We start from the raw sequence: 24,888 nt of genomic DNA, 5'->3' as shown, positions 1-24,888 counted from the left end.
AGAGAGAGAGAGAGAGAGAGAGAGAGAGAGAGAGAGAGAGAGAGAGCAAGCCTGTGATTGGTATAGGGAACTTCCCAGATGAGAAAACTCTCTACCAACTTCCCTATAACTTTTAACCTTAAGAGTTTCCTATAGCAGAGGTGTCAAACATGCAGCTAAGTGCAGTCCACAGCACTCCTCTGGTTTCTTGAACCACATTAAAATGTAATTGAGAAATACGTAACAAAATAAATAAAAATATGATAAAACATAGATTTGCTTGCTGTTCAGTCATGTTCAGCTCTTTGTGATCCTGTGGACACAACAATATTGTCCATGGGGTTTTCTTGGCAAAAATACTAGAGTAGTTTGTCATTTCCTTTCCCAGTAGCTTGAGGCAAATAGAGGTTAAGTGACATGCCCAGGGTAATACAGCTGGTAAGCATCCAAGGCCACATTTGAACATAGGTCTTCCAGACTCTAGGCCCAGAGCTCTAACCATTGATCCACCTTGTTGCCTCAAAACTTTAAAACTAAGTCAATATGTGACCCATGGGGTTTCTTATGTATGGCTTAGAGGAGCTCATTTTTCTTTGAGTTTGACCACTGAGAGGTTATGTAACTCATCCTGGTTCACACAGTTAAGGTGTGACTAAGGCAGGACTAGAACTCTAGGATTCCTGATTTCCAGGTCTTCCCAACTATAAAATGGGAACAATGATACTTAGAGGGTAGCCAGGTGGCACAGTGGATAGAGCACTGGCCCTAGAGTCAGGAGGACCTGGGTTTAAATCCGAGCTCAGACTCTTACTCACTAGCTGTATGACCCCGGGCAAGTCACTTAACTCCGATGCCCCCCCCCAAACAAAAAACACCTACCTACCTCCTAGGGTTGTTATGAGCAAAATACTTTGTAAACTTTAAAATATATGTGGGAAATGCTACCTTATCACCTGAAGTCCCCTGCCCCCAATTAATTGACAGTTCCTCACTCTTCCTCCCACATGCTTAGTATCACTCCTACCATATTTCACAAGAATGAAGAGCTTCATTAATAATGACACCAATAATATAAACACTATTAATAAAAGCTCACATGTATATAGTTTAAAGGTTTGCAAAACATTTTACACACTGTACATTATCTCATTCGATCCTTATAATAGTTCTGTTGGTAGGTACTATCTTTGTACCCATTTTACAGGTGAAGAAACTGAGGTTCATAGAAGTTAAGTAATTTGCCCATGGTCACACAGCAGGTTTATGTCTGAGGAATCCTTGCTTTGGTGATGACTGCCCCTTTCCACCCCACCTCCACCCCTATGGCTAGAATGGACTCCTTCCTCACCTTCACTTCCTGGAAACCCTTTCTTCTTTCAAAATGCAGCTCAAGCACCACTTCCTACATGAAGCTCTCTTTGATCCCCTCAACTGCTAGTTTCCTTTCTTCCAAACTACCTGGTGTTAATTACTTTGTATTTATCCTCTTTATATTTGTCTTGTAAATACTTATTTGTTTACTTCTTATGTCATGTATACATGTTGTTTGGCCTTCATTCTTGAAGACTGATGATGTCATGAGAGTGATGTCTTGATTTACAAAGTTACTGGCCTCACTCTCATCAGAGTCCAGTGGCAAGACAAAGGTCAAAACAACTGGTGATGGCTCAGGATGTAATGGGTGACCTGGCTTTTAGAAATCAAAATCTTAGAATGTAAACTCCTTATTTGTGTCCGCAGCACCTGGCTCAGTGTCCAGCACAGAGTAGGTGCTTATAAAAAAAATGCTGTCGACCGATGATGGAGAAATTTCAACCATAGTCTTCGTGGCCCAGGATTCAAATACCCTGTTTCTGTCAACACTATTTGACCAATCCCTCTTGTACAAAACTTAGGTATTATCTTGAACTCCTTTCTCAGTCATCTCACACATTTAAAAAAAAATCTTGTCTTTTCTACTTCATCAATGTGTCTTGTATCTAGTTTGGTTTATAGGACCATAGATAGAAAGCCTTTGGAGGCAATTTAGTCCAACCTCTTCATTTTACAGATGTGGAAAATGAAACCTAGGGAAGTAATGTAACCAATCCAATGCTTGCTACCATCAGAAGTGAGACTTTAACCCAGATCTTCTGACCCTAGGGTCTGCATACATCCCTTTGTATTATGTCTTTTAAAAATCCCATTCATTTTCAAATATATGCTCCTCTAAGTTCCTTATCTGAACCTTCACTTGTTACAAAGATTAAGAAAAAAAAAGGAAAAAAAAAGCCAACAACAAAACCAGCCAACACATTGGCCATATCTGACAGTATAAACAATCTTTCGTCCATAGCTCCTCATCTCTGCAATAAAGCAATGCAGGAAGTGTGTTTTTCTCAAGTTTTCTTTCAGATCAAGCTTGGCCATGATAATCACACAGTGTCCAATTTTCATTTAGCTATTTTTACACTTTATATCCTTGTAATCATGTGTATTGTTTTCCTGTCTCTGCTTACTTCACTCTGCATCAGGTCATAAAAATCTTCCCATGTTTCTCTTAATCCTTCATTGTTCACTGGTTCTTACAATGCATTAATATTTCTTTACATTTGTCTAATATAGTTTTATATAGTCATTCTGATCAATGAACACTTACTTTGTTTCAAGTTATTTACTACCACAAAAAGTGCCAAAATGAATAGTTAGATATACATGGATTTTTTTTTTCTATCTTGGTCCTCCCTTGGAGAATATGTTGAGCAATGAGATTTCTAGGTGAAAAAAATGTGGAAGTTTTAATCACTCTATTAACACAATTCCAAATTGCTTTCCAGGATGACTGGATCAATTCACAACTCCACCAACTCTGTATTATTGGGTCTGTCTTCCATAAGTTTCTCCAAAACTGACTATTTTCATCTTTTGACATTTTTGCCAATTTGAAGGTTATGAGGTGAAACTTTGAATTTGCATTTCTCTTACTGGTGATTTAAACAAATCTTTCTTTTAATTGTGCTAATAGTTTGCAATCCTTCATAGAACTATTTGTTCATATTCTTTGATCGCATTCATCAGGAAATTGTTGTTGATCTTAAAAATCTGTGTAAATTCCTTATATGAGTAGGATATCAGACCCTTATCACAGAGATTTGATACAAGGGGATATATTTTTTTCCTCCAGTTGACAATTTCCCTTCTTATCCTAGCTATACTGATGGGGTGGAAAAAAGCGTTTTAATTCCATGTAATCAAAATTATCTGTTTTATCTTCTATGATCTCTTTTCTCTCTTGTTTGGTTAAGAATTTTCCTTTCCAGGGGCAACTAGGTGGCGCAGTGAATAGAGCACCAGCCCAGGAGTCAGAAGGACCTGAGTTCAAATGTGGTCTCAGCCACTTGACATACTTACTAGTCATGTGACTTTGGGCAAGTCACTTAACCCCAATTGCCCTCCAAAAGGCAAAAAACAACAACAAAAAAGAATTCTCCTTTTCCTCCACCAGCCAAATTTGTGAACTATAACTATTTATTTCCCCCACTTTTATGTGGCCTTTTATATTTCAGTATAATATCCATTTGGAAATTATTGTGCTATATTGATGGTGTAAGGTGCTGGTTTAAATCTATTTTTTGTCAGGTTGCTTCCAGTTTTCCCAATAGTTCTTATGAAGTAGAAAGTTCTCCCCAAACTAGTTCTCAGGTTTAGCAAACATTAAGTTATTATAGTTAATTACTTCTGATTCTTTCTTGTCTAGTTTGTTTCAATGATCTGCTTTTCTAAATTAATAATAACACCTAGCATCTATAGAGTGCTTTGAGGTAGCTACAGAGTGTTTAAGGTTTGCAAAGAGCTTTAGAAATATTATCTCATTTAATCCTCACTATAACCCAGGGAGATAAATGTTATTATTATTATCATTTTATAGTTGAGGAAAATGAGAGATTGAATGACTTGCCCAAGGTCACACTGCTAATAAATGTCTGAGGCAGTATCTGAACTCAGGTCTTTCTGATTCCCAGTCCAGTGCTCTATCTATTAGGTCACCTAGCTACCACTAATTCATGTTTTATAATCCAATTTAAGATCAAGGAGTTGTATTTCTTTCTCCTTCATACTTTTTTCATTGTTTACTTTGAGACTCAAATCTAGACTTTTTTTATCATTCCAAATTAATTTTAGCTATTATCTTGTCTAGCTCTATAAATTACTTCCACAGTAGTTTGATTAGTATAACCCTAAATCTGTAAATTAATTTAGATATTATCATTTTAAATATTGACATAGTTCAAACCTGAGCTGTGAATTTCCCTCTAATTATTTAAGTCATTCCTTATTTCTTGAAAGTATTTTATAATTCTATTTATGTCTTAGTAGATTGATGTCCAGACTTTGATGAATTTTCAGTTATTTTACATGAGATTTTCCTTTCTATTATTTCCTCCTGGATTATACAGAAATGCTGATTTTTATGGATTTATTTAGTATACTCTTTCTATAAAATCTGTTGTCACAATTTGTTTCTTTTCTGATTCTCTGAGGTTTTCTAAGTAAATAATGCCAGTGCAAATAGGGATAATTTTGTCCTTTCTAATCAATCTTTATGTCTCTAATTTTTTCCCTTTGCCTTATTACTATCACTAACATTTCTAGAATTATGTGTAATGGGGAGAGAAAGGAGTTTTGATTTGCCCCTGTATTTACTGGGAAAGCCTCATTTCCTCATTGTGAATAATGTTAGCTTTTAGTTTTAAATACAGATGATGCAGTAGATAAGGTGCCAGGCCTGGAGTCAGAATGACTCATCTTCATAAGTTCACATCTGGCCTCAGACACTTCTTAGCTGTGTGACAGAGCAAATCACTAAACTCTGTTTGCCTCAGTTTTCTCATCTATAAAATGATCTGGAGAAGGAAATGGCAAACAACCCCAGCATTTTGCCAAGATAACCCCAAATGAGGTCACAAAGAATTAAACACAACTGACGTGTATTTTTTTTTGTCATAAAGATGCTCATATTAATGGCATTTTTGCTGTTCAGTTAACTTGCTTTCTAACTTTAGATAATATCTCATTTGGCACATATGCTTAGTATTGACAATTTCATCACCTAAGTTACTTTTTTTTTAAAACATAAAAAGCCTATGCTTTCTAGAAGTTTTTAGCAAAAAAAAGTGTTATATTTTGTCAAAGGCTAATTCTCCACCAACTGATATAATCATATGTTTTGTTTTTGTTGTGATTAATTATGTTAATTGTTTCCTAAATGTTGATCATCCCTGCATCTCTGGTATAAATCCAACTTGAATAATTTTTTGGATATATTACTGTTTGGCAACCAGATATAGAACACAACAGTCTCAGCAGAATTAAAAATGGATGATTACACAGAGGGCAACAGAGAGGCATATGGCAAGTGTGGGCAGGCAACAATATACCATCAACAAAGAACTTCAAATAACAAGCATAAAAGATGTTATTTCGGAAAAAAAATGCATGACAAGAAGAAAAGATGAGTTGGTCACATGGAGTTATTTGACCTACTCATTGATAAGTGAATAGCCAGAGTACCCCACTAGCACCTTTGAAATGTCAGGAGAAAAGGTAGCCCTTACCTGCCTCCCTGCCATTGCTAATGGAACACCTGTATCAAACTTATGGGAGGATATGGGCAAGAGTTGCATAAGATGATCTAGAAGAGCAAGCTGTGATCTTAACTATTGGGAATTTATGAGAACAAACAGTTTGAGTGCTTGAGTATTACTAAAATATTTTTTTTGTCAGAATTTTAGTGAAAATTTTTGCATCGATATTAGTAATAATATTGATCTATAGTGTTTCTTGGATTTATCCCTACCTGGTTCAAGTATTGAGACTGTATATTTGGTAGAGTATCTTCTTTTCCAATTTTCTTGAGAATAATTTGCATGACATAGTATTAATTGACTTTAGACATTTGATAGAATTCACCTATAAATCTCTCTGGATCAGAGTCCTCTGTCCCTTTTAGTAGTTCTTTATGGCTTGGTCAATTTCATTTTCAAAGAATGGATTGTTTAAGATCTCTCATGTTGTTTTAATTTGGGCATTTGATATTAGAAAGTAATCCTGCATTTCTTGCCAATATTTGATTATTCCAGTATATCACTGGGTATGCTATGTTCTGATAATTATTTTTATTCCTTCTCTGTTGTGATTTCACCTTGTTCATTTTGTTTTTATAGTCTTATTTACCTATTTTTAAAATCAGATTAAAGAGTTTTCAAGTCAATTTTTTAGTCTTTTGAAAGAACCAGCATTTAGTTTTATCATTTCTATGGTATTTTTATTTTGTGTTTTCTCTAATTTTTGAGATTTACTCTTTTGTGGTATTTTGGCTTTGCTTATTTGTTGGTTTTCTAGGATTTGTTGTTGTTGTTGCTGCTCCTTCAGCCAATTCAGCATTTTTTTTTTTCAGTTTTGTTAAGGTAGGTCTCAGAGACATTTTTCCCATCTGAGTAAGACTTTAGTTGCAGGCCAGAACTGCTGTGTTCAATGTTTTTTCATTGTTATTATTCTCTTTCAGTTATAATTTCTATGATTTGTTCTTTGACATTAATTAGATATCATTATTAAAACTCTACTGAGTTATCTTCTACTTGTGATCTTTATATTAAATACTAATTTTATTACATTATGAGATATATAGGATATACTTAGTATTTCTATCTTTTTTTTAACATTTACAATTTCAATATGCCTTAGCACATGGTCTTTTTTTACAGATATTGAGAAATTTGTATATACTTTAATGTTCTCATTCAGAACATCCTATAAGTCTTTTAGATTCAACTTCTGCAATAGTTTGTTCAGTAGTCTACTTCTTTTTTATTAATCTTTCTGTTAGATATATTCAAGTCTGAGAGAGGAACATTAAAGTCTCCCATTGTTATTATGTTGCTATCTGAGCATTTTTTCTGTTTAGTTAACTTCCTTTATGACTTTAGGTACAATACCATTTAGTGCATATGCTTAGTATTGATAGTTTCATCTTCTATGGTACTTTTAAACATAATGTAGTTTCCTGGGCTATCACTCTTGAGATTACGCATTTTTTAAAGATTGTAATTTCTGCTTTTTTTGCAATCACTTTATACATAGCAACTTTTGTTCCAGTCTCTCATTTTGCATTTATCTTTATTTTTAGATCTATTTTCTTATGTACAGATTGGTAGGTTTTGTTTTCTTTGCTATTCTGCCACTATATAATTTTCTTGTATTATTTAATCCATTGACGTTTTGGGTTATGATGTTAAGCTTGTGCTTTCTTCCATTTATTTCTTTTTATATTATTATTATTGATTTTTACCCCCTTCTATTAAGTTAGAACTTTGTTGCTACAATTAGCTTACAATATTTTTATGTTAGTCTGTTCCTCTAGGCTCTCCTCCCAACCAGCACTACTGTTTACTAACACTATCCCAAATTCCTTGAGTTTTCTTTAAATATTAATGTCTTCCTTCAACTCTCTGTCTTTATTTCTTTCATTTATATCTTCTGTCTCCTCTTTTGACCCTTCACTTTCCAGTTAGGTCTGTGGTACAAAAGATTTCTTTCTCTTCTCTCTTAGTTTAGGTAATATTCTTGCATATTTTCCTTTGCTTTGTCCTCATTTTTTTCACTTCCTTATAGTCTATGTTGAATTAAACTCTCCAATTCATGGACTATACCCTTATTTGTTCCTTTATCATTCTGTGTCTCTCATGAGGGTAGTCTCTAGAGCACCAAATTTAAACTCTCTACACTACTACATTTCTATGCTATTAAATTTATAGATCTTACACCATCTTTCCTTTTTTTTCCTGCTGTCCAGCATGCTTAGGAATATCAATTTATGAAGGAAGCTGTATTGACTAAAAGTAATGTTATGTGATTGGAATCACTCTTTGTCCAGAATCATGAGAACCAGCCCCGATCCCTTGAACTCACAGTATTCACTCACCACTCCTAAAGTTCATCTCTGGTTCTATATCCTCCCCACACAGGAACCTTTGGGGCAGAATTCCCTGGGGAGTCACATCCCCTCTCCTGGGGCTGGTTGCAGTCCTGAGACATTCGTTTCTCAAAGAAGATAGTCTCTTAATGTGTACATCCTCCCTCTCTGACAAAACCAATCTAAAGGCCCCTTTCCACAGACTCACACATACAAACTCTCTATAGGAATGTTCTTTAGTGGCACCCTTTTATATTTCCTCCAGGGACAAGACCTCACCCCTATACTTCCATCCCAGTAAGTTCCCTCCACTGCTATTATCTTACATATCCTCTACTTTTGTTGAGAGACTAAACAAATACTATCCTCAGCTTACTATAGACTAGGTGGTAGTGCATCTCTAGCTCTCCACTATATTTTTTCTTCTCTTCTCCCTTCTGCACATGTACTGTTATCCCTCCCATAAAAGATATTGATTCTCTTTCAGGGGATCAGAGAACGTAGTCCATAGACATGTCACGTTTTGTTGTTTCCACCTTCACAGTAAGTCTTGTATACATCCTCTTCTCTCCAATCACACAGAAATCACCCTGGCACTAGCCCTCATCCCCTCATACCTGGACTACTACAATAGCCTGCTGGTTGGTCTCCCTGTTGCAAGTCTCTCCCCACTCTAGGTCTCCACTCAGCTGACAAAGTCATCTGGCCTGACATGTCAGCTTTCTACTCAATAAACTCCAGTGGCTCCCTATGACCTCCAGATCAAATATAACATTCTTTGTCTGGCTTTTAAAGTCCTTCACAACCTATCCCCTTCCCACCTTTCTAGCCTTCTTACATTTTACTCCCCTCTACCCACTCTCTGACACTCCTTGATGCTCCTTCCACACAATTCTCCATTTCCCAAGTTGTGCCTTTTCACTATCTGTGCCCCATGCCTGAAATGCTCTTCTTCCTCACCTCTGCCTGCTGGCTTCCTTCAAAACTTACCTTAAAGCCCACTTTCTGCAACTGGTTTTTCCTGCAACCCCCTTGCTGCTAATATTTTCCCTTAGATATAACCTCCCATTTACACTCTATACATCTTGTATATTGAGCTCCCTAATAGCAGAGACTTCATTTTTGCCTCCCCACCCCCTCCCCAGTGTTTATCATAAGTGCCTGGCATATAGTAAAGCACTCAATGTTTATTGATTGATTAAATGTTTATTCAGATTTCTTCCTTCCTTTATTTAAGTTCTCCTTAAGTAAAGAATATCTCAGATTCTTTTTGTTTCTGGATGGCCCCTTTGTTCTTTCTTTTATCCTACATTTCAATTAATTTTTTTCTCTAAGAAGTAACATAAACACGAAAGAATTAATTTCATTACTTAGTCTTTGCTAGAAAATTATACTTATTTGCCTCTTTTGTTTAGAATGTTTACAAGTCAAATATTTTGTTTATCTCTGCTTTTTAGTTTATTTTTATATCTTTCTTTTATAAAAGATCTTTTTTCATTGATCAAACCTAACTTTGCAGGATGTTATTTTAGCTTGTAGATTAAGCTCCTTTGCTTTATACAATATACATTCCATCTTCTTCTCCAGTTTCCTGTGACTAATGAGTAATCTTGAGTTATTAAAATTGGTATTCCTTTATGGTTAAAAGATCTTTTACCTGGCTGCCTGCAACATTCTGTTATTGAAATTGAGAAATTTAATCACTACGCATTTGAGAATTTTAAGTGTGAGGTTTAAATATGCTTGTGCATAAATATACATCTGTCTACAAGATCCTTAAGGGAAGAGACAATTTCACTTTTGCCTTTGTTCCTCCATTCCTTTTGTGTCCTAATTGCTTAGCAAAGTGTCTGACAAATAGACAGCTAATAAATATTTACTGATTGTATGATATATATGATGTTTGTGCTTAGGTATATATGTTTCTCTGGCAGCAATCTGTGGATTTAATCCATCAATACTTTGTTGTCTGTGTTCAAAAGTTCTAGGCACATGGATTCCTGATATATAGTTCCCAGTTTTACATAGATAGATATGTATGTACATATGGATATAGACACATACATTTTATATAGATATTACATATTTATATATAAGCATGTGCATTAAGTTCTGAGAAATATATTTACATTATATCTGCACAGCCTGCCTATAATTTCAGTTGCTTTGGCTTGTATAGATTCCAAGGATTCTTTTAAAGTTGTTTTTTGCTTCTCTTCTGCAAAATTTCAATCAACATAAGTATTTTATGTTCAAATCTGCCATTCTTTCTTTAAAAGCCTCTGTTTCTTTAGAGAAATTTTCCATCATGTCTTCTATGTTTCTACGCTGCTGCTTGTCTTTAAAATTGTGCATTGAGAGTTCTGATTTCTGACATAATCTCATTCCTAATATCTTCTTTTAAAATGTTCTCTTTGGAGCCATTCTGGCATTTTTTATGTTGTTGCATGATATCTGGAGAGTCTGAAGGATATTCTCATTAGAATATTTTTCTTCATTTTCATTCATGACGTAATCATAAACATACATAGAAGACAAACTAGCTGTGCTGCACATCCTGTAGGGGCCACTGAGTCACTGTGTAGTTCCTCTCTAAGGGGAAGGACCAATGATAATGTGTGCCTAGAAGGTAAGCCAGAAGACTCAGCACACACCATATTGTACATGTTTGAGTCTCATACTTTGTTGTATCCTGGTCTCCCTTTCAATTTTTTTATTTTTCATTTTAGAAGCTTCTCTATTAGTTAGGATTTTCCTTTGGTTTGTTACTGACATTGAGAAATATATGTTTCTAAGGCTTTCTCCTTTAGATTTTTGGTCTTTCAGTCTCTCTCATTTCCAGTCATTTGTCTCTGTTTTCATCTCTTTCTCTTTGGCTTCTTGTTCTCCCACTACTGTAAAAATATCTTCCCCCACCCTTCTGCTGAGCTGGTCATCCTCAAGATGACGCCTGGTCCAGGCCCCTGCTGAGTTTCTAATCTACTTTCTCTCCAGCACGGATGCACTCACTCTTCCCTCTAGCCCACTATGTGATGCACATTTCTCCTACATCCACCCCTCACATTGTTTTCTTCTTTCTTTCACATAGTTTGGAAGAATCCGAATCTGCTGCCTCTTGTAGGATATGGTGTGGTGGCAGGGAGTGGGCAGGAAGTGGGCTATGTCCTGCTACTTGGAAGACCATGAAGACACATTCAGGGCCTGAAGCACAAGCTTCGAATGTTGCCCACACTGATATTGCCCAGAATCCATGGCAGCAATTAGGAGATGTAGACATTGAGTATTTTAGTACTGGCTCTCATCACTTCTCCCCTTTACTATTGCCATAGCTTCTCCTAAATAATCTCTATGTCTTCAGTTTCTCCCTTTGCCAATCTATCCTCCAATCAGCTGCCAAACAGATATTCTTCAAGCATAGGTTTTTACCATACTACTGCCTGGCTCAGGATATCCCTATGGCTCCCTCTTGCCTCTAAGATAATATGCAAACCTTTCGGCTTAGTTTTCAAAGTCGTCTAGAATCTGACTCCAGTTGACTTTTCTAGACTTACTGATCAATACTTTTCTTCATACCCTTCACAGAGTCCTCATACAGACAATTCTCACTTTATGTAAGTAGATTATTCCACAGACCTCTATGCAAAGTGATTTCAACATAATGTCAATATGCCCATATATATGGTGAAGTCAGGGAGGCAGAAAGGGGGCTGTATGCCTGTGGAGGGAGGAGACCAGCACAAGGTTCAAGGACACATGGGGGCTGGGGCAGAGAAGCAAGTATAGGAAGAGGAACAGTATGGTGTGGGAGTGGGGACACAGGAGAGGTAGGGCTAATCACATGGGGGCCTGCCTGTTACAGAGAAGAAGGGAAGACATGTGGAGACTGAACATGGACAGACAGAGGAGAGGACAGGCAATATGCAGGGGCTGGAGACAGATATCCAGTACCCACTCAGCTAGACAGAAGACAGATACATCGAGGCTGAACATGAAGGTAGGTGGGCAAAGCAAGACATAGATCTCCTCTCTCATGACAGAGGTCTCAAGTCAAGCCCCCTAACTGGAATCAGTGGTGGTCTCTCCACCTGTCTGATCTTCCTTGGAGTGTTTTTGGTTTTTTTAGGGTTTTTTATTTGTTGGTGTGGGTATGGCAGGCCACTGCATGGCTGAGCTGGGGGCAGGAGCAGAGAGAGAGCACAGTACTGTACAATAAAGTTAACATGGGTGCTTTTTTAGAATGCAGACTTTTTTTTTTCAGAATTCTTTATGCAAAGTCAAATTTGCAAAATGTGAATTTATGTAAAGTCTTGCTTGCTGTTCCCTACACATAACAGTCAATCTACAGCTCTATGAATGCTGTCTGTCTCCCAAGCTTAAAATGCATTCCATTCTCATCTTACCATCCTTACTTTCCTTCAAAACTCCCTTCCAATGCCACCTCTGACAGGAAGACTACCCTGATCCTTCCAGCTGTTTATTCTCTCCTCCCAAAATTACTTTGTCTATATTTTCTGTTTAATTTTCTTTGTACATGTTGTTTCCCCACCGTAGAATGTAAGCTCCTTGGGGACAGGGAGCTCATTTTTGTCTTTGTATTTTTAGGACTTAGCAAAGTGCCTGGCACATAGTTAGGCTCTTTTTTTTTTCTTTCTGGAGGGCAATTGGGGTTAAGTGACTTGCCCAAGGTCACACGGCTAGTTTTTTGTGTTAAGTGCCTGAGGCCGGATTTGAACTCAGGTCCTCCTGACTCCAGGGCTGGCGCTCTATTCACTGCGCCACCTAGCCACCCCCCATAGTTAGGCTCTTAATAAATGCTTATTGAATTGAATTTAATCAAGCAACACACATTTATTATGCACCTGAAACTTGCTGGACTGTCCTTAAAATACAAAGACAAAAATTTATCAAGATGAACTCTACAGGGAGAGAATACACACACACACACGTGTGTGTGTAAGTATATATGCACGTATATATGTATATGTATAAACACACACATATGTAAACCCATAAACATAAGCACATAATACACATAAACACACAGATGCATATAAAATGTATAAATACAAAGTAATTTTTGTGGGGAGGACACTATAGGCTTGGAGCACCAGGAAAGGAGTCATGTTGAAGGCAGCACTTGAACTGGCTTTGAAGGAAACTAATGATTATAAGAGGTGGAGGCAAGGAGGGAGTGCATTCCAGGCATGAAGCACAGCCAGTACAAAGGCATGGAGATGAGATACATGTGTAGAAACTACAAGAAAACAGTTTGGATAATTGCAGTAACTCCCATTGTCTACTCTCTCTCTCTCTATGCTTTGGTCTGTTCTTCAAACTACTCCCAGATTTATGTATAGACCTGGTTATGTCATCCCTCTACTCAAAACCCTTCAAGAACACCTTATTGCCCATTATATAAACTTCAGTCTCCTTAGACTGGCACTCAAAACTCCCCAGAATCTTAGACCACATTATCTTCCCAGGTTTATTTTATACACTTCCCTTCCATGTGGTCTCATGTCCAACAGATTGGACCATTAATTTTCCATCCCTTGTGCAGGCCCCTTATTTTCTTGCCTCCATATTTTTTTTCTCCAGGTTGGAATGTATTCCTTTTCTCCCTTCTCTACCTTTATTTCTCTAAGACATTCAGTACATACTATTTTGTATTACAGTTATCTGTGTAATAGATTCCACTAGACCCTAAGCTCAAGAAATCAGGGAACCACAGATCATGTTTCTGTATAATAATCTATTACGTGTCCTTTAGTGCCTAGCACAGTGCTCTCAGTGAATGCTTGCTGCAGTTGAAGTCATATGCATGTATGCACATGTATCTGAGTTTAAATGTGCCTTGCATACCCATACACATGCTTGCATGTATTTTTCTATTATGATCACATGTAGACATTTGTGTAGACTTGAATGTGCCCATGTATTTTTATATTTAAAGGAGTTGGTATTCCCTTCATGTGGGTGCTCCCTCCACCAAAGCTGATCACAAGCCCTCCACACTTTAATATATGGTCTTCATAACAACTGACTGAAAAAACAATGCTATGGCATTACCCTGAAGCAACCTTCTGGTGATAAGCCTCCCCTAATTTAGTCAGGCCAATCCTCAGATGACTGGCCTGGAATGTATTTCTGAGTCCCTTCCTTCTTAAATGTGCTTGTATGTTTAAAGGTACATGCATCTGCATTTAAATGTGTATGTGTTTTCAAAAGGAAATACCTTTACCCAGAATCCTGTAGTATGAGGGAGAATAGGGACATCATATTGTTTGAAGTAGACTGAAAAGGAAGTTTGTTCTATGGGGTAGCAGTGGAAGAGTTGCATATTAGGAGATGATATGGCTGCGGCTTGGGTAGAGACTGCGTTAGGCTGGTAACATATAAGGCTTCAGGCACTCTGGATGCTCCCTTCTGGTTCATGTGCATGTTAAAGTGTTCGGGCCCCACCACAGGCCCCCCATAAACACTGAACTGCAAGCAAAAGCGAACCAAGGTAAGCTTACCCTTATCTATGCCTTTGTTTAGCTATAGATAGTTGGAAGTTTGGGAGGGAAGGAAGATGGTGGACAGAGGAAGATAAGCCAGGGCAGAAGGGTACATAGAGGGGCAGGCAGGGTATGTAGGGCAGAACAAGGCAGGTAGGTCAGGATAGAATAGGGCACAGTTGCTGTTGTTGAATTATTTCAGTTTTGTACAGCTCTTTGTGACCCTGTTTGGGGTTTTCTTGGCAGAGATGCTAGAGTGGTTTGCCATTTCCTTCTCCAGCTCATTTTACAGATGAAGAGCTGTGGCAAACAGGTTTAAGTGACTTGCCCAGGGTCACACAGCTAGTAAGTGTCTGAGGCCAGATTGGAACCCATGAAGATGATTCTTCTTAACTCCAAGCCCAGTGCTCTGTGCACTATGGTGCCACCTAGCTGCCCTAGGGCAAGTAGGACAGTACAGAACACCACAGGGCAGAAGAGAAAATAAGGAAGGAAGAAAGACCGATTGGAGTAAACTTCTCAACATAATTCATCCTTCATATTGCCTGGACCAAGAGCCTGCATGAAGTTTCTATTGGCCCCTCCTATCTACTCTAGACCAGAAGTTGATCCCTGAAAGGTCCTTCCAGCTGCTCCTTCCCCTTTCCTTCTGCCAATCTAATCCATTTCTAATATATTGACTGCTGGGGCCTTATCTCTAGAGTTGCAAGGATCTCAGAGGCCATCTAATACAATCATCCCGTTCTATAGATGAGGACACTAAAGGAGTGGGTTAAATGACTTGGCTATTATAAAGTCAGTGTTCTTTCCAAAGGTACTTCAGCTAAGGTTCTCTAGCAAACTAACCTGCTCCCCACCCCTCCTATATCTGCCTATCCCCTCTTCTGCCATTTTTTAGAGAATTTTTGGAAGCAAATTATTTCACCTTAAAGGGTCTGAGCTGTTTCTTCTGTGGAATAAGGGGCTGGGGAACGCAGCCTGACCTAGGAGATAGAGAGCTGGTCTCAGAACCAAGAATCTCTGGATTTGCCTATACACACTAGTCATGTGACCAACCCAAGTCACTCAGGGCACATCCTAATGTTGAGAGACTTGAAGGCTCATAGACTGAAAGCTTCCTGAGGACATGGCCTTACTTAGCCCAGTGTCTTGTAAAAGCATTTTGTTGAATTGTTTCTTGAATTTAAATAAATTCATAACTGCTCAGCATCCTCTCTCATTTGTCTCTTCTTTACCCCAATCCCTCTCCTTGCCCTAGGTTATCTCTTCTAGCTCTAAGGCCATTTTAGGGGAGGGAAGAGGACAATGAAAAATCAAAGGGGAAAGAGAGAAGGGAAAGGAACATAACAGATGATGAAGAAGCTTTTTAAGAAGGTAGGAAGGAAAGGAGGGAAAAATAGAGACAAGGGAAAAAATAAGAGATAGAAATATAAAGACACACAGGGATAAAGTCAAAAGAGACAGAGAAGGACTAAGGGATTGTAATGTACAGGACAGACAGAGACAGACACACAGCCAGATAAATAGAGACATACTAAAAAAAAATAGAGCCAGAAACAGCTAGACAGAACTAGAGTGAAAAAGAAATAAAAAGACACAGAAACACAGAAGAGGTAGTAGAGGTGGGGAGGGGTAGAGGTGAGAGAAGGGATAGACAGGGATAGAGAAGGCAAAGAAAGACAGAGAAAGACACAGAGAGAAGAAGAGAGACAGAAATAGCAGAAGAGTGGGGGTAGAGAAAGATCAATCGGGGAGAGTTAGCACAGATAAAGGTAAGGGTGAAAGAACAAAGAAAGAAAGGGGCAGAGAGGGGAAAGGAACACACAGGGTGAGAAAGAATTGGGGAGAGACAGTCAGAGGTGCCCAGGGAGAGGAAAGACACAGAACACACAGACCCTATGTCACAGAAAGAGTGGAGGGGTGAAATGTGGCCAGCACAAACACACAGGCCCACAGATTAAGCTACAAAGACAGAGAAATGAGGAGTGTAGGAGAGAGAGAGAAACGGAGGGAGAAAGAAACATGCAAAGCCAGCTCCAGGCAGAAGTGTGTCAGAGGCGACCTCATTCCTTTAATCTGCCCTGGGGAGGTTCTTCTAATTATGCAAATGGCTCCCGGGTGTCCTGAGAAGACTTCTGCTCTTCCTACCGTGGGCGGCTTTAGAGGGAATGCCTGGAGCCAGGTTGAGATCCTAAGGATACGACTTCTTCAAGACTAGGGGTAGGGAGGCTGGGGAAAGGGGGAGGGGGGAGATAGAAAAAGGAGGGTGGGGAAGTTGTCCTGGACACAAGTACAGTCTCTGGTAGCCCTTCCAGGCTTTACCTCCCCCCATCTCTTACTTCATATATTTATCCTCAGGGCCACCCTCGGTTCCAACTCCCATTCTTTCAACTCCAGTCTTCTGGTATACTAAGGGTGTCAATGGAGTTGCTAAGGCTTAGTTTAGCAGGAGCCAAGGAGGACAAAGAGACCCGAGAAAGGAGGTTGTTCAGGGTTATGATGTACAGAAGGGGAAGAGGGACAGAAGAACAAATTTCTCAGAGAGATCAACGGCAGAGGAGGAGGCTCAGAAAACAGAGTGAGAAAGCCAAGAGTTCATGGCTGGGTATATGCCAAAGGCAGAGAGAGGCTTCCTAACCTCTCCCCCTTGCATTAGGGAAAAAGGAATCTTTTTCTGCCCCAGAGCACAAAGGGGAACCTATAGTCATCCCCAGCTCCACAAATAAAACACTCATCCTCCTAACAAATTTTTCCAAATTCTTATCCCTGGTTAGAGGGTAATTCCAACCAAGGCATCCCTTATAAGAACTTTCCTTCATCCTTGTATCCTTCTTGGGTTTTCCCTACCTTGATAATCCCTACCCCAATGGTGGCATTGGTCAACAATTCTATTTTCCGTTCCTCCTCGGGAGCTACTGAGTGTTGCTTGAGGCATCCATGAAAGCAAGTGCACCAGGTCCACCAAAAAGTAGACCCTCAAATGGGCACTCAATGATGAACAACAAGCAACATAGAGAAAAACACACTGCACTGGTTATCCGAGAATCTAAGTCCAGATTCTAATTCTGCTATTTAACTAGGTTTGGTTTGGTTTGGTTTGGTTTTTGTCTTTCTTTGTACTCCTACACTTAGCACAGTACCTGACAGGTAGTAAGGATTTCATAATTGCTTGTTGCCTGACTATATGACTGTGGACAATTCACTAAACCTCTACGGGACTTCATTATCTTCTAGAGGGATCATAAATTTCTTCGTTTATAACTTCTCTTTTAAAAAATTTCATAACTGTACTTCAATATAATCGGTTTCCTTTGCAATTTATGTATTTTATTTTATGCCTTTAAAAACATTATTCTGACAAGGAGTTCATAGGCTTTACTAGGCCATCAAAAGGGTCCATGATACTAAAAAAGGTTAAAAACCCTCGGACTAGACAATATTAAAGGTTTTATGACACTGGTGTCTGACCAAGTTCTAAGCACCCATAATTAACATATTGGATGAAAGGACTGGCATTTAAACAGATCTTGACATGCTATAACATTGTACAAGTCTTACGCTTGGGCTAAAACCTCAGCTTCTCTAGTATAAGATGGAGGGGACACGGCTAGACAGTAATACTTCTGAGAAATATCTGGGGGCTTTAGTGAAATGAAAACTCAAAGGAGTCAGTGATGTGATATGACATCCAAGAGAGCTAGTACAGTCTTGGGCTATAATATGCAGGACTAGTGAGGAGATAGTCCCTCTGTGCTAGATCTGCCTTGGTCAGAACATATCTGGAGTACTGAGCTTCTGGATGTCACACTCTTAGGGTGGAGACAGATAAACTGCAGAGCATCCAGAGGAAGCCAATCAGGATGGTTCGTGTCATTTGAGCTCATATAATTTGAGGATGGGGTTGAAGGTCTAGGGACATTTGATAGTATTTAAAGAACTACTAAATGGAAGAGAGATTAGGCTTCTTCTAAGTTGGCTTTAAAGGGTAGGACATTGTAAAAAGGAAGATTTAGGTTTGATGTTAGAGGCAAAAAAAACTTCCTAATCTTTTTTTCGGTCGTTTTCCAGTCATGTCCAACTCTTTGTGATCCTATTTGGGGTTTTCTTGGAAAAGATGCTGGAGTTGTCATTTCCTTCTCCAACTCACTTTACAGATGAGGAAACTGAGGTAAACATGGCTAAGTGACTTGCCCAGGGTCACACAGCTTGTAACAGTCTGAGGCTGAATTTGTACTCAAGAAGATGAATCTTCTTAACTACAGGACCAGTACTCTATCCACTTCACCTAGCCACCCTCCTAAAAATTAGTCATCCAAAAATGGTATGGACTACTTGGGAGGTAGTATATTCCCTGACTCCTGTCATTTAAAGAAAGGGTTGGATAACACTTTGTTGAACATATTGTACAAAGTGAGAGTAGATGACCTTTGATATCTCTTCCAGCTCTGAGATTCTATGATTCTTTTGTTCTAGTTGTAAAGATCCCTTCTTATCAAAGGATCTTTACTCTCTTTTCTCCCTGTCTCTCATTCCCCCCACCCCCTGTCTATCTCTGTCTCCCTTCTCTCTGTCTCTATTTCTCCCTCCCCTCCCCTGCTCACGGTCTCTCTCATTTCTTATGGTTCATACCCTTTTGTATACAAACATGCTGTGTTCTCCCTTACTCTTTGGACTTTTTGAATTATTTGACATTGCTGTCCATCCATATACCCTTGCTAGTCACTTCTTCCATTATTTCTGAGACTATTCTCTTCTCCTGCTCTTTCTACCTGCCTGTTCTTTCTCTGTCTCCCTCTGTGGTTCATCTTCCTTCTCTCACCTCCTAAGTATTGGTATTCCCCAAGGTTTTGCCCTTGGTTCTCTTATCAAACAAGGTGATATTTCTAAAGTGCTTAGCACATAAGAGACACTTAAATGCTTATTCTCTTCCTCTTCCCTCTTATTTAGAATCTAGAAAGATGCTTTCACTTGGCAATCTCACTCATTTCCATGGTCTCAATGATCATCTCTCTGCAGATGACTACTCCTAATTTTTTTTATCTCCAGTCAATATCTCTTCATTGAGCACCAATCCCACATTTCCAATTGCCTGCTGACCATTAGCTTCTGGATGCTTCATGGACACCTTAAACTCAACACAGTCAAAAGTGAACTGCTTAGCCTCCTTCCAAAACCTGAGCTGCCTCCCTGTATCTTTATTCCTCACAATCTCTCATTCTTAAAACTTTAGTAATTTTTCATTCTTTCTCTTCTTCCCTCTTACCAAGTAACAAGTTCTATAATTCTAATTCCCCAGTCATTCTTGAATCAATCCCTTTCTCTCCAGGCACACAGATGCCACCCCTGTTCAGACCCTCATCATGTCTCTCCTGGAATACTATAACCATTACCCTTGACTCACATCTCTTATCTGCAATCCATTCTTGAAACCATCTTTCGAATGCAGTGTCCCCTGCTCAAAACCCTTCAGAGGCTCTCTGTTGCCTACAGAATGTTTCAAAACAAAAACAAAAAAAATACTTCACCAGACATTTAGAGTCCTCCAGAATATGACTCCAATTGATGTTTTCAAATTTTATTTTGTACCATTTTCCTTCAGGCATTCTACTTTCTAGCCAAACTAAACTACTAGATGTTTCTTGATCTTGTCTTGTTTTCTCCCACCTACATCTTTGCATTCATGCAAGCATCCCATGCTTGGAACACATTTTCTTTGAGTCTCCATCTGACTAAATTATTCTCTTCCTTCAAAGTTCCTTAAGTGTCAGCTCTTCCACAAAACCTTCCTTGATCTCCATAGTGGAAAGTGATCTTCCCACTTCATATTTTTTATAAGGCTTTGTATTGACCTCTGACTCACCCTTATTCCAATCTACCTTATCTCTACTAATGGCACAGGTATTGTATCCCCCCTATTATTTTAGACCTTAAGCAACTAGAGGGAAAAGACTGTTATTTCTAATGTTTGCATCCCTAGGTCCTAACACAATGATCTGCATAGAGTACATGCTTCATATTCGTTATATTGGACTGAAAAATTGAAAAGGAAAACCAAGAGATTGCTGTTGGATGGGACAATAGGGACTGCAGTGCGAGAAGGACCAGAGGAGAAGCAGCCTTGAGGGATTAAAGAGGAGACTAGGAAAGGGGAAGCAGCCTTGAGGGACTAAAGTGGAGACTAGGAAAGGGGTGAGGGTAGGGAGGAACAGTGGTAACATTGGGGGACAGGAGAAGGGGCTAGGATGACAATGTGAAGGGACACCAGGAGGGTCAGAGTGGACACTAAAGAAAATCTCTTACTCAGCACAGTGAGTTTTGCCTTTCTTGAGCGCAGGGCAGCTTCAGTGGCCTGGCACTCGTAGGAAGCATCATCGGAAAGCTCGGCATCTGTAATCTCCAAGTTGTATTGCCCAGCTTCTGCGGAGCCCACAATCCGATATCGTGGCCATGCTAGGGGGATGAAGAGAGGTCAGATGGGAGCTGATCTAGGTACCAACCAAATTTAGATATCTCCTCCCCTCCCACTCCCATTATCCCAGAAGGCCCCTAAATTCATCTCTAGACTCCCTGGGGTCTCCCACTTTGCCATCACCCAATCTTCCCATTTCTATCCCAAGACTTTATATTTATTTAAGGTACACTTCCTCCTCTGTCCCACCCTCCCTCTGTCCTATCCTATGGTACAACCAAGAGGTGACAAGGTCACAGGCAGAGGATTGTAACATCACAATCCCCTATAGCCAAAAAAGGCGATGTGAGAACCGGAAAACAGAAGAAAAGGAGGTGGGGGTGGGCAGAGAAGGAAGCAATGAACAGAAGCAGATGAAACCTCAGAGGCTGTTTGCAGACAAATGTCTCTCATAATAATAGGAAAGAAAAGAGTGAGGCGCAGCAAGGCGGTGGGAGGGAGAGACAGAGAGAATATCTGTGAAATATAGGACATCATAGCAGAGGCAGAAGCTCTCTGGGGATCCTTCTGTGGGACTTTCTCAGACTGAGACAGAGACTCAGCTCTCCCTCCCTCAAGACTGAGACCTTTCCCCTACATCCCTTGGCCTCTGAAGGGGACAGTGGGTGAACCTTCCCTGATGGGCATGGAGTTTCTGGGAATGTGAATATGGGGGTGGGGGGAGATTGATCGACTGAGCCTCAGCCCTCCCTGCCTCGTGCCATCCTCTTCTCTCTGTCTCTCTTCATCATTTTGACTAGCTGCCTACCCCTCCACACCCCCTGCTCTCTGTAGCCTTACTCCCCATGCTCTCCTTCCTCCCTTTATCTCACTCTGTCCAGCCTTTTATTGATCCCTCTCACTCCATATCTATTGATCTCTCTCTGTTTCTCTCTCTCTCTATCTCAGCAATGAATCCAGCCTCCATCTCTATTCTCTTGTTGTGGATCACTACATGGTCCTCTCCATTATCTGCTTCACTAGAGGAGGACCATAACAAAAAATCCCCCAGTACTCAATATCCCTCAAATCATTTTCGTTTGGCTTTGGAATATGATGTGTGTGTGTATGAAGCTCACTTATATTTGCTTAGCACTGACTATACAGCAGGCACTTAATAAAGGCTTGATGAATAAATTAACATGCTAAGGCTGATAATAAAATGAATTTACCCATCCCTGAGCTCTTTAAATGATTGGACAATGATGCAAAGGTACCCAGAAGAGTGACCCTAGAATGAAAAATTTGTTGAAGATAAATCTAGTGCATCTTGCTTCTCATAATAACATGTTGTAGAGGAAAGACTGTTGGACTGGGGGACTTGAGGGACCCATCAAATTTGGATTTTTTCACGAGGTATGTAACCTCAGTCTTGTTTCTTCCTCTCTAAGCCCTCAGTTCCTCATCTGTAAAATAAAGGTTTAGACTTAGATATTCCTGGAAACGCCTTTCACTTCTAACATCTGCTGAGAATCCTCTTTTCCAATTCCAAATGCACCTTCTACTCTGTTTCTCTAGCTCTCTTTGCCAATCTCCTTATCTTTTTCTCTCCCTAGTTTACTCTCCCCTTCTGTGAGTTCAGTGCCTTTCTTTAAAAAACACAGAAACATTTTGAGAAGAGAAAAACTACGTAACCAAATGTCTGAGCAGGGGGTATATTTTCTAATATATGTGTGTATATGTACATATATGCACATGGATAGATAAGTACATACAAATGCACAAAGAATACAAAGATATATACATATGCAAACATGTACATATACATATATAGATGAAGTCAGAGAGGAGAGAAAAATAGGAATAGAGATGATGGTAAAAGAATTGAAGAAGATCAAGCTAGAGTCAGGCAGAGAACTCCAAAGCCACCAATGTGAATGGAAAACAGGCTGCCTGGACGAAAGATTATCTGGGGGAAGAAGGATCACTGGATCAAAGGAACATAGATCGAGGACTGGAAGGCACCTCAGATAGATAAAGACCTTACCTTTGAGGCCCTGGCCCATGCCCAGAGCCAGCCCATCCTTGGTCCATTGCACAATGCCAGAATAGTTCAGCAGCACACAGGAAAGCACAGCCCGCTGCCCAGCCACCACCGTCTGGTCAGATGGCTCCTGGCTAAATCGGGTCTGGGTTCCTGGCAGAGAGAAATAGTGGGCATCAGGTGAAGAACCAGACTCTGCCACCTTCCCTCAATTGTGTAATTGTGCGTATGGGGAATGGGGTAGGGGACCGGAAAAGGGGAATCAACTCCTCCCAGGTTTCAAACTCTAACATTGCCCCCAGGGGACTGTTATATCACATAGTACAGTTTACCAGGCTTGATATACTACCCATCCTTAGCTCTGTCCCTCCCCTCCTCCTCTTCAGCCTTCTGTTTCACTCCCTTAGCCCTCCCCCCCTTTTCTAGGAGAAATGGTATTCAGTCATAGAGTGCTTAGAGATCTCCTGACAGTAGCTTGGGCTACTGAGTCCAATCATCCATGTTAATCAATGATGCATAATTAATGTTGATCACTGGCTGTGGCAGTGAGGCTGAAAGATGGTGTATAGAAGTGCAGGCATGTGACCCCCTCCCCTCAGGTACTTGGGTTTATCACATAGTGGCTAGAGGATGGAGGGGGGCTTTGGGAAAGGGCCGCAGGGTAGAACCCGTTTGGCACCTGTCAACCTGTGCCTGCCATCCACATGTTCACACACACATGCCTGAGGGGCCACGTCTAACCCTGACTGGGCTTGACCCAGGAGGGGCCTTGGCTCTACCTCCTACCCTCAACTCACACATTGCCCCAAAGCCTACTGGCAGGATCTCTCCCTGGACATGATTCCCTCCAGGATCTCCTGTGCACACTTGCACCTGCACATGTTTAGCCCTTTGGCAGTGCCCAGTCCAGGACGTGGCTTCTGTCCCGCTCCCCATCGAAGAGAGGCACACATCACTGCCCGGCTGGCAGAGGGGCCGGGAGCATTTGATTAGAAAACTGCAGTGTAATTGCCTTTAATTGTGAAGCCTAAATGGAGCAGGGAATTGGATTGAGGGGTTTGTTCTTCCCCCCTCTTCTATCCCCCCCTTCTCCCAGCTGCCCCCTCCCACTCCCTCAGGCATCGATCCTGCCAGAAAAGCAAAGACCAGGGCCTGGGTTGAGCTGAATAGCTAGCTGATGGATTCAGAGAAGTGCTTCTTTAGATGAGGAAAGTGAAGGGAGGTCGGGTGCTCCTGCTCTGCTCTCAGCACCCCAAATGGCACTAGTCACACCTATGGGGACTCTAACTTTCTCCCCACAGTCTTCCCTATCCATAACAATCATAATAACGCTTAGCATTTATGCAGTCCTTTAAGGTTTCCAATATGTTTACATGTGTTAAAGTGTTTTCTCATTTGATCGTTAGGAAAAAACCTGAAGAGGTTGCTATTATTCTTCCCATTTTACACATAGCAAGTAAGTATCTGAGGCGGAATTCAAACTCAGGTCTTCCTGATTTGAAGTTCCGCATTAAGCCACCTACCGTAGTCGTTTCCACTCTCTGGTGGGACTTCCCACATTCATATTCTGTGTTCTAGAGGGGAAACCTGATCCCACCTGGCCCATTCAGGGAAGCCCTACTTTCTCCTCTCACGAAGTCCATTTCTAAAAATGCCTCTCTGTCCATATCTAAGGATCAGGGAAGAGTGGTGTTATCCTGTGCCCATCAAACCCAGGAGGTTCCTCCAGGGCAAGGGTTGTTTCCTTCCTTCCTCCTCTGTCTCATTTAGCACCCTGGAGGGTCTGATCACAGCAACAGTAAAGAAACACTTGGTGTGGAGGCAGAGGAGGATGGATGGACAGAATATGATTTAAAACAATAATTTCTATTCTCTGTTTAGTAGATCTCTAAGTCCAGCATCAGTGGTGAGGTTGCAAGGCGTCTCCATTCTAAATAAGCCCAAACCCCCATACCATTATTCCATTTTCCATTCCCTGACCCCAGTTGCCCCCATCCTCAGTCCTGACTTTATAGCCACACCTTCT

The 24,888-nt window shown here is 40.2% G+C and overlaps 1 protein-coding gene across 1 annotated transcript in view; it reads right to left on the bottom strand.

Moving 5' to 3' along the window:
• Positions 1-23,011, bottom strand: part of KIRREL1 (kirre like nephrin family adhesion molecule 1) — a 43,004-nt gene extending 19,993 nt beyond the window's left edge. Inside the window, exons 1-2 of the mRNA XM_069062854.1 lie at positions 22,866-23,011; positions 20,731-20,880 (exon numbers count right to left, since the gene is read on the bottom strand). Of these exons, the coding sequence (XP_068918955.1) occupies positions 20,731-20,880; positions 22,866-22,884 (169 nt within the window). The 5' untranslated portion in view covers positions 22,885-23,011. The remainder of the gene's footprint in view (positions 1-20,730; positions 20,881-22,865) is intronic.
• Between the last annotated feature and the right edge of the window lie 1,877 nt (positions 23,012-24,888).

This window comes from Petaurus breviceps, unplaced genomic scaffold (assembly GCF_028583685.1).
Source record: "Petaurus breviceps papuanus isolate PSGF00001 unplaced genomic scaffold, PetGlider_PUasm1.0 90510, whole genome shotgun sequence".
NCBI lineage: Eukaryota > Metazoa > Chordata > Mammalia > Diprotodontia > Petauridae > Petaurus > Petaurus breviceps.
The sequence above is the reverse complement of the archived record's forward strand: the minus strand, read 5'-3'. Positions and strand labels throughout refer to the sequence as shown.